The 10561-nt window shown below is 47.6% G+C and overlaps 1 protein-coding gene across 1 annotated transcript; it reads left to right on the top strand.

Annotated features, from left to right (window-relative positions):
• Positions 1-1078: 1078 nt before the first annotated feature.
• LOC306840638 (heparan-sulfate 6-O-sulfotransferase 1-A-like) lies at positions 1079-6361 on the top strand. The gene is made up of 2 exons (XM_079370066.1): positions 1079-1966; positions 2709-6361. Exons 1-2 carry the CDS (start codon positions 1467-1469, stop codon positions 2818-2820), a joined length of 612 nt encoding a protein of 203 aa, XP_079226192.1. The 5' UTR covers positions 1079-1466; the 3' UTR covers positions 2821-6361.
• The last annotated feature ends 4200 nt before the right edge of the window (positions 6362-10561 follow it).

Here is a 10561-nt window from a genome sequence, read left to right as displayed (position 1 = left end):
CACTGATGAGTATTAGGCTAAGCACATAAATAATCAATAGTATACTTAATTGAAAAGCAAGGAAGCTGGAAGCTTCAGGGCCATAACCTCAGGCAGCTTTGCTATCTAACCTTGCTTGAAGCAATGATTTTTATTTTCTAAACTAATTACTGAATGTCTCTCCACCAACTTCACTCAACCAAAACTTTCATTGACAGCTATTTGATTCATGTAATAGAGTAAAATGTAAGATGTTAAGTAGCATTCGAAAGTTAACACATACTTGCACACAGCTCTTAAATGAAGGCTGTGTAACTTGCTAACCTGTACCTGTGCACGATGATAGCCATAAATACTTTAGAGAAACACCAGATTGATTATTTGTGACATGCCAAGACAGATGGCAAAGATAGAAACTACTGCGTCAAACGAATGAAGAATAGGGACTCAGTACTTTAGCAAAAAGTAGCACACATTCACACAAACTATGTCCTTTTAGACGAACTGTAATCAGCAAAAAACAAACAAACCTTAGTGTATTAAATTATGCAAACACTATCCCATTTATTTATATAAAAAATAAAACAATGTGAACACACGTTTTCTAGTTTTTTTTAATTTTGAAATCCATTTATACCAGGGGTCTCCAACAAAGGGCCCTCAAGAAGTAGCTCGCCATGCAAATTCAAAATATAAAACAAAAAGAAAATAAATATAATCTACCCTACACATAACCGAAACCTCACTCATAGCAAAGTGTATCGACTCACTACAACTCTAGATCTATCTAACCAGATTACAATGCAGTATAGTCGACAGCATGCAGTTTTAGAAATCTCATTACAGCTAAGCATATAATAATATTAATACACACAGCAAAAACAAATAAGGGGAGTAGAAGTAGCTCTCATCCTAAAAAAAAGTTGGAGACCCCTGATCTAGAAATATTTCCATCGGCTACATTTTTGCTGTCTGGTTCTTCTGCTTCGTCGCCTTACTGTGGCCTTAAGCTATTGGCTGCAGGGATGACGCCGTCGTTACGTGTTAACCAATAAATTAAAGCGACTCTCCCTTTCACTCTGTTTTGAGAGAGAGAGAGAGAGATAGAGGGAGCGCGAGCGAGCGGTTGAAAAGGTACGCCTCGCGCTGCATCCTGGGTACATAACTCCATGGTGATGCAGTGAGCCTGTTGTGTGTGGACTAGTGGAAACCAAAGTAAAGTAAACGGGGGAGGGTCGACACTGGGGGGGTGTGCTTTCAGCGAGTTACAATGCGTCTTTCACGGTGTTGAACAGTCTCGGTAAACGATGAGCCAACTTCGCCGGTTGTCTCGAAGCGGGACGAGCCACTCCTGAGCCCCCAATAACGACACCTTGTTGGCGGCGGAGGAGGGGAGAGCGAGAATGACGAACCCGAGCGCCGTGCTCCCTGCTGCGGGCTTGACTGGGAAATGGTAGCGTGCTGCAGGAACCGCACTGGGAAGGATCATGGTCGAGAGGAGCAGCAAATTCTTGTTGATCGTCGTCGGATCCGTGTGTTTCATGCTGATCCTGTATCAGTACGTGGCCCCCGGGGTGATCAATTTCGGCTCCCCGCACGGTTATTTCACGGAGGAGGACGAAGGGGACATCTTCCCCACTCCGGACCCCCACTACGTTAAGAAATACTACTTCCCCGTCAGGGACCTGGAGAGGACGGTTGATTTCCAAATCAAAGGGGAGGACGTGATCGTGTTTTTGCACATCCAGAAGACCGGCGGGACTACCTTCGGGAGACACCTGGTCCAGAATGTCCGTCTGGAGGTCCCGTGCGACTGCAGACCGGGCCAGAAGAAGTGTACTTGCTACCGGCCGAACCGCAAGGAGACCTGGCTCTTCTCCCGGTTCTCCACCGGCTGGAGCTGCGGCTTGCACGCCGACTGGACCGAGCTCACCAACTGTGTGCCGGGGGTCCTCAACAAGAAGGAGAACAAGCAGAAAAACCTGAGGTAAAACTGGGGACACGTTTGCTTCACTGACACGAAATAACCAAGAATTATAAACCTGTAGCACCAAGAGCCACAACCTATTATTTCTCATACACATCTCAATGGGGGGGTAGTAACATCAGTGAAACTTTTAAACAGGATTAATGTGTTGCTATCAGGACTGCAGAATTGAGACAATTAAAAGAGAAGATCTCTGAGGTCTCTGTAACATTTGATGCTTTTGCAGACATTTAAATCATCTTGGCAAACACTCAGTATTTAAAAATGACTCCATTAAAAAACTGTCTATTTTTTTTATCTTATCTATCCTTCTTTTTAAACATCAGTGTCTGGTTTGGCAAACAGCCTGTAATGCATGCGTATTCCTCTTGAGACACAATTATAATGATCAATATTAAGACATTTATTCACTCAAAATATCAAAGGTTACAGAGTTAGTCGCTTTTACACCCCCCCCCATTAGTATCACACAAATGTGCAATGATACCAGAGGAGGGATTACACTATATAAACGTATTAGTACCAAAACTAAGTGTAGCACCACAAACACATAGGAGCTCCCTCATGATACTAATGGTTTCTAATTGGCCGCTGTGATATCCTAAAGCAAAGGGTTTTTTTGACTCCTCGGTGGGTGGGACAGTGTTGTGGTTGAGAATTGAAGAAGAAAGGTGAGGATTGTCTCTCTCTCTCGCTCTCTCTCTCTCTCTCTCTCTCTCTCTCTCTCTCTCTCTCTCTGAAGGAGTGGGCTGAGAAGAGATGCTGAGAGACAAAATGTTGACGGACATTTCAAACCGTGCGCTGTCACAGATTCCACAGGAGTTCAAACTGCGCCTCAGACAGACAATTGTTGATAGGAGCTGAGATCAGGCTGCGTTTATATCAGGCACGGGAGGGCAATACATCATGGCAACATTTCCTCTCTGTAACAATGCCTCACATTGACTGCGAGGTATTCAGACACAATGTGCATCTCTATTAAGTTCTAACCCATTTCTCCTGGGTGCCTCCCCATTGTTGTTTTCTGCATATTGCTTCCCTCACACAGACGTATTGACGGCTGTATTAGCTTCCATTTCACTGCACCCTTGTGGATAAAAGGTGTGCTTGTTGAATTGGTTTATGTCTTTGTATTGCCTGAGATTTTTCAGGGTTGTTTTTTTTTTTTTGGGGGGGGGGGGGGATCAATTGGACAAAGGAGGGTGAGGAATTAAAACATACTTTTGAGTTTAAGGGGATAGAAAGAGTTTTGCGCCTCTCTGTCTGGATGTCGGGCCGGCTGCTCTGCTTCCCATGGCTCCTCAGGATGGGGATCAGGGCTGCTGGCTGGGCAGGGCAGGGCTGTGTGGGGGTAGACGAGGGGGGACCCTGCGGGGGTTTGGCTCCGCTCTAATCCGGGTGATTATTACCGCTGGGACACACACACACACAGACACACACACAAGCGCTGGTATTCACTGCTGGCGTCAGTCCTGACTCCCGTGGTTTCTCTTGGTCAGAGGTGATAACGTGTCCGGGGCACGGGTTTTTTTTCTTTCCTTTTTGCATGGTGAGCTGAGATATCACAGTGGATGCAGGATAAACGGCCTTTCATCACTTTGTTAGCACTGTTTCAAAGCCAGGGTGCGTGTTTGTTTGCACCTGACGGGGCCGAGTAGAAGATCCCTTCCCTCTCGTGTAATCTCCAATCCTATCACTCCTGACAGGAGAAACAAGAGACCTTAAGCTTAACAGCACCCAGAAGAAAAACAATGCTGTTCCATATTAGACTCAGTTCAGCTTGGACGGTGAAGAATCGCTGCAATGAGTTACTCTGTAGAGAAACGAGAAGAAGGCTCTCTCTGTGTGTGTGTGCTTCAGTCAGTGCTCTTTTGAATCCTTCACTGTTTGTCTTTCTAGTCCCACTGTGGTAACGCTTGTTTAGTGACATTTGTCTTGAGGGCAGTAGCAGTGTGGCGACGAGGCCGGAGAAAGTGTGAAAAAGATCATCTGTGTTTACAGAGCGGTGGTTGTGGTTCAGGATTTTTTTCTTGGCACGGCGACGTGCGCCGAGTGTTCAGGTCAGCTGTGTGTGTATTGTCAGTGTGGTGGAGGTAAACAGTCTGCAGCTCCAGCCGCTTGCTCGGACACTTTTTATGTTGTTTTTTTTTTTTTTTGCCTTCACGCGTCTGACATACCACATACCTGCCCGCTCTGTAGAGGAAGTGGTTCGGAGCTGCGTTGTTAACTTGGAAAACACGGCTCGTGTCGGAACAAAAAATCTTTGACTCGGCAGCCGGCTGAGGTTTGTGATCCAGCGTCTCTCTGCAGCTGTGTTCTCAGGCAGCTGTCAAGTGGATTTTACACCAGTGTTTCAAATGCTGCAAAAATGAAATGTGAATTAGGACCATTTCCACCAGCTGGATTTAAGCACATGAATAAACCTCGCGAATGTTCAAATATACAACCACAGGACAAAGACGAACAACACTGTTTTACTTTGTTTCTCCCTGAGGGAGATTCTGGTTTTTACACTCCCGTTATTGAAAGACAGGAGTGCGCACACACACACACACACACACATATAAGTGGAGAGAGTGAGGCGGCTGCACGCTGCTATTCGCCAGAGCTGTTGGGGCTTTCCGATGCCTTGCTCAAGGGCACCCCGTCAGCTCGGGAAGTGCCCTGACCTCCCCGAGCTGCCAGACCAACTCGGATCCCGATTCCCATCCCACGTGTCCCAACAGACCGAGCGACTGTCGGCCCTTTTTCCTTTTGTTTGAAGTGAAACACTGAACTTTTTTTTTCAAACAAAACAATTATTGTCACTATTGTTTTTTTGTTGTTGTTGTTGAAGAGAAGAGGAGGATGTTTATTTTCCTCCTCCTGCCTGCCAGTCCAAAAGGCGCTCAGATATTTAAAAAAGGGAATTTACACTCGGTTGAATAAGTCAATATTCCCGATATGAAAAAACCCCCAATCCGCCTGATGTATTCAATGGCAGACGTATGTAAAGCCAGCAGAGAGAGACAGCCAGTCTGACATCAAAACAAAACAAACGCATGACAGAAAGTCTGGAGCCTCTGCTGTGCTGCTCTGTATCTTCACTGTAACCTTTACTGGAGCCTGTTGTCTGTTGTCAGGAATCTACAGATCTTCAGGGGATAAAAAAGAAAAAAAAGTGTCAACTTCAAGAGAGCATAAAAAAGTTTGTGGAGATATTCAGGAAATTGGATTGAACATGATGCTTTTTCATATTCACCATATCATAAATTGCGTGAGGAGGGGGAAAAAAAGGTGCTGCGATGGATTAGGCTTAATTTGGTCTGGTGACGAATGTGTCAGCTGGAGAGGAAGGAGCATTAAGGAGCAGCGCGGCAGAGAGAGAGAGAGAGATGAATGGTTTGGCGGTTGGAGAGACGGGCGGCGCTTTGATCGGCGATGAGATGAAGGTGGAGATGAACAGCGGCATTGTGGGAGATGAAGAACTCACACACTCAGCAGAGCAACACTCGGAGTGGATTTGTCATTTCCCACTTTTCTATCAGTTATCATGTTCCTTACTGATCCCAGGGGACCAATCAATGCAAACACACATGTAGACATACACACACACACACACACTACGGTAATGAGGGTGTGAGAAAGAAAGTAAATGCACACAAATGCAAGGCTTTAGATATGGAGCTTCTAATTGGTTAAGGAGGTTCCTATCACTTTACCCAAATTAGAGGCACACTTTCAGATGGGGGATACCATCTGTCCTCTGCATGTGTGCCCACATCTCTCCTGTGTGTGTGTGTGTGTGTGTGTCTGGTTTTAATCCTGGTAGTGTGTCATCGAGCGCCTTTGCAAGCAAAGTGATGAAGCTAATTTTACTGCCTCTATCTCAGCCTTTCTCAAATCGCTCCTTGTTTTTTTCCTTCGATCCATCTCTTCTCTCTCCCACCCCCTCTTCATCCCCTCAGACACTCTTCCCTCCCTCTCCTCCCATCCTTCCCTCCTTCACCCCATGATGGTGTCACTCTCTAATCAAACAGCAGGCCAGCTTTCCGCTTGGTGGCGTCATGGCCGGGGGGAGTCTCTCTCTCTCTCTCTCTCTCTCTCTCTCTCTCTCTCTCTCTCTCTCTCTCTCTCTCTCTCTCTCTCTCTCTCTCTCTCTCTCTCTCTCTCTCTCTCTCTCCTCCGCCTTCACTTTTCTTTCTTCCGCCTCTTCCCTCTCCTATCTCTGCCCCCTCGTCTTCCTTTCTCTCCTTTGCCATCTTTCTCTCCCTCTCCCTCCGAGCGTGACTGCTGCATTAGAGGAAATGTCTTTTCATGGAAGATTTGCTGCAATTTCCAAAATGGCTGCTTTGCCTAATGGACAACTGCCTTGGTTCTAATGAATGATTACATGTATGAGTATTGGGGGTGGGGGGGGGCAATGATAGGGGGGACAGAGGAAGAGATGGAGGCGATGAAGAGTAATATGAGGAAGAGGATGGGAGGAGAGCAGGGCTGTCAGGGGGAGATTGAAGAGATAAAAGCTGGAGGGTTGAAAACGTTTAGTTTCATTGGTGGGGAGGGGGCTGCTCAATTAGTACGGTTGTCAAGCACTGCGTTTTACTCTGCTTTCAATGGGTCTGTTTCAGATTCACAGCACAAATCACTGCACTCTAAGACGGCTCTGTGTGTGTGTGTGTGTGTGTGTGTGTGTGTGTGTGTGCGCAGCAGATGCGCATGCATGTGATCGCCCAGCATGGTGCCATCAGCCGGCCCAGTCAGCCAGCACAGCCCTGAATCCAGATGAACTCCAGGAAGCTGCTGAGGCAGGCCCCGCTGATTGGCATACATACAACTAGTGTGTGTGTGTGTGTGTGTATTAGTTATTGCGTGCACTCATGTGTAGCCAGGCAGGTTGGTGTTAATCCAATCAGATTAGGCGGGTTTAAGCGCTGGCGGCCGGGCACTCCAAAGCCGGTTATGTCCGCTCATCCCGCGGCTGCGAATGTTCCAGCGTTCCCAACAAACATTCCCACATCCCTCCAGCCAGTTATTCCCTGCCTGCTTACTGGGCTCAAATCGCCTTCCAGTAAAGGTTCAAGTCTGCTGGTCCCGGTGAACACCAGGCGCGAGCTGGGATTACCAGCGCGTGCGAGGAACGGGGTAAACACATGGTCAAGTTTGTGGCGATGAAATAGGAATCGTGTGATTTCCATTTTGAGCCGGTAGATTAACGCTCCTCTCAGCTTCTGCATGAATAAACATGTGGCTGTTATTGGCTCCTTACTGCCATTATGAGATCACTCAAAGCAGTTTGAGGATGTCTCTGGGCCTCGAGGAAAGTGGCGATAAATATTTATTTTGGTGCTTTTTAGACGTCGTGCTAATGGTCCCTCTCCTTGGACGTGACTTGGACATTATCTCGACAGTTTAAGGTTGCAGTCCTTCACCTGTGTAATCTTTAGTTTGGATATTTTTAGTAGTAACAAGTAATAGAATACTGTCAAGACTTTCACCACCTTTTAAAAGGACCCTGTGTGTCCCTGGTGGGGTCCCGTACCTCCATGAGCATCATACTCAAACTGGATTAATAATATTACTAATCATGGGCATGTTTGGGTAGCACTGGTGACGTCAGGTGTTCCTCTGCTTGTTGCTCCATTGAAGCGTCCTGGCGTTTGAAAGAAGCTCACTTAGCCACTTTTTTCAAACCCGGACTAAATCAGCCGGGAAAAAAACAAGCAGATAACGCCGTCCAGGAAGTGGATCTTCGGAGTTTCATGCTCTGCCCTTCACAGTGCGGCGAAAGGATGGACCGACTCACACGCAATCTCACACTCTGAAAGGGTGAGATATGGCCCCTATGCGTTTCCCTCCTCCTCCTCCTCCACTAGCTCGCAGCGAGTGTTGACAGGCCTCTCTCAGCTGCACCGCTGCTTCCCCATCCGACGCAAGAGTTCAGCCGAGGTTCAGCCTCGGGTCACTGAAACGTTCACCGCAGCCTCACCATCCCCAGTTGAGAGACTGTAGCCGGGTAGGATGCCTCCATAGGGCCCCTATGCTAACCAAGTGTCCAGACTGAAAAAGGCTGCAGATACACAGCAGGGATGCAAAAGTCTTTGTTGTAAGCTGACGGCTGTTTGGAGCAATGCCGTGTATTCCCCCTCGAAGGATCATGGTGTCAACATTAAGTGTCGAGTGTCTCGCACGTTCAGGTCGACTTAAGGTTCTTTCCTCCATTGATTTGTCCCCCTTGTTTCACCTCAGCGAACTTTAAAGACAGGACGGGGAGAAGGATCCGCTCGGCTGCTGATCACCGTCTATCAGAGCTCAGCCGAGCCTGCTGCGAGCCTCCTGTATCGATTTTAGCCCTTATGGATCGGAGTGGTGTTTTTTCATTGATTGATCAGACTTGAACGACGCCGACGTGGAGCCGAGTCTCTTTCAGAGCGATGTGTGGCTTCACGCTCGACGAGGAGAGGCAGAGTGATGTGTTTCTTAATCATTACACAGCCTCTGTGACTTTGTGTGTCACTCTGTCTCTTCCTCCCTCCGCCGCAGACCGTCAAATGTCAACCCTCCCCCCCCCCTCCCCCCACCACCACCACCAAAACCACCATCGCTGATTCTGCGGCCCTGTGGACAAATAACCGTGCTGAGAATGATTAGCAGACATTTCTATGGCTGGTAATGAGGGGCGCTACGCTGCAGCAGCTCCGCCAACAGGATTACTGCCCATTGATTAGCCTAGCCTAGCATTAGCCGTGCTAGCTGGAAAGGGGCTGGCTGATTAGTGGGCATTCCCACAGTGGTTGATGAGCATTGCTGGGGACTGCTATGGTATGCTATCCATGAGAATGGGATTACAGGCTATTAATCAGACAAGAGGCGAGCTGAAGTCATTAGCCGGCCCCGCGGCAAAGTCACTGCGTCTGCGGCTGATCCCGCTTCCTGGTTTCTAAATCCGGTTTGGCCTTGTCTCCGTCGACTTGTCTCTCGACCCTGATTTCCTGACCGTCTTTTAACACTCACGCTCCAGGGTGGCCTTATCCTTTCCCTCCCTTCTTCTTCTTCTTCAGAAAGAGAGAGAGAGCTCCCCATGGACCGCTCTCTGCATCCATTAACAGCACTGTCTTTTCATGTCCCTGAATGTGACACGTCCAGACAGGATGTAGCCCCCGCTGCGTCTCCTCATCTCTCAGTCGGCGCGCCGGATAAACAAACAAACAAATGCAGCAATTTTTCTACATGCTTGTGTTTTATGATTAAATGCATCTATTCATGAGTGTGTGTGTGTGTGTGTGTGTGTGTGTGTGTGTGTGTGTGTGTGTGTGTGTGTGTGTGTGTGTGTGTGTGTGTGTGTGTGTGTGTGTGTGTGTGTGTGTGTGTGTGTGTGTGTGTGTGTGTGTGTGTGTGTGTGTGTGTGTGTGTGTGTGTGTGTGTGTGTGTGTGTGTGTGTGTGTGTGTGTGTGTGTGTGTGTGTCTGTCTAGATGTTTACAGGAGGCATGTGAACGCAGAGCAGAGGCTGACAGCCGTGTTAATTGAATTGTGGGAAAAATGCAAATCCCATGCTGCCTCATTGAATTAGGGGGAGGAGCTTCAGCTGATTGGCGCTGTCTCGCACACAGCAGGCTAACTTTGACCAAACCCCGAAAAAAGAAAGAAAGAATGATAGTGTTGTGTCTGCATCCTTTTCCCCCGCATTCCTCTTTAATGTCATGCCTATAATGGTATCCTTAGATACTTAGTGTCTTTTGTCTTGGTTCCTCAGTGTGTGTGTGTGTGTGTGTGTGTTGTCCCTGCTCACATGTGTGAGTGAGTCCCACCAGAGAACTGCTGATGCCATTCATGGAAAGGCAGGAGGAAAAAAAAAAGAAAGAAGAAGAAGCTGAGATTCCTCGTTCTGCTACACTTGGTTTCTGTGTGCTTCGCTCGAGGGCAGAGCTGTGGATCACCAGTCGCTCCTTTTTTTCAAGCCGCACACACGTTCCTCCCGAGCGTGTGCGCGCTTGCGTTTCTGTGTGGCGGCGTGTGCGTCCTCCTCTGCCTTCATCTGTGCATTCAAGCAGCCGGTTGCATGTGTCCGTTTTGCTCGCCGTGTGAGAGCTGACCAGTGTGATCTGTGTTCACAAGTCTGTACGCTGATTCGATGTGTGTGTGTGTGTTTGATAAACCACAGATGAAATCGGCCTCAGTTACTGAAACGGCTGACCTGCATTTGTCCTTCTCTGCACATTTCAACACTCATTTACTTTCCATGTTTTCAGTTCATTTTCGACCTCGCTCAAAAAAAAAAAAAGGTCCCGACGACCTGAAATGCATCAGAAGTGATCAGCCCGGCCTTCCTGTTATCTGAGTCCCTGCAACAGTTTGACAACAACATCCATCTAAGCCTTCGAGCATCAAGCACTTCATTAACCAGGCATCTGCAGTGAGATTCAATTTGATACGTTTCCAGTTAAGGGACTAAAATGTTAATCAACTTTAGATGACTGAATTTGAAGCCGACCGTCTTTTCTTTTTTCGGTGGCGAAACAGTTTCCTTTTATAAGGAGACAGATCCGGTCAGAGAAGGGTTAAACGGCTCCGTCTCCTCTCCTAGATATCTTAACTCGCTTCTTTGATGAGCCGAC

Source organism: Symphodus melops (genome assembly GCF_947650265.1).
Source record: "Symphodus melops genome assembly, chromosome: 19".
In the NCBI taxonomy this organism is placed as follows: domain Eukaryota; kingdom Metazoa; phylum Chordata; class Actinopteri; order Labriformes; family Labridae; genus Symphodus; species Symphodus melops.
This window is presented reverse-complemented; position numbering and strand designations above follow the sequence as displayed.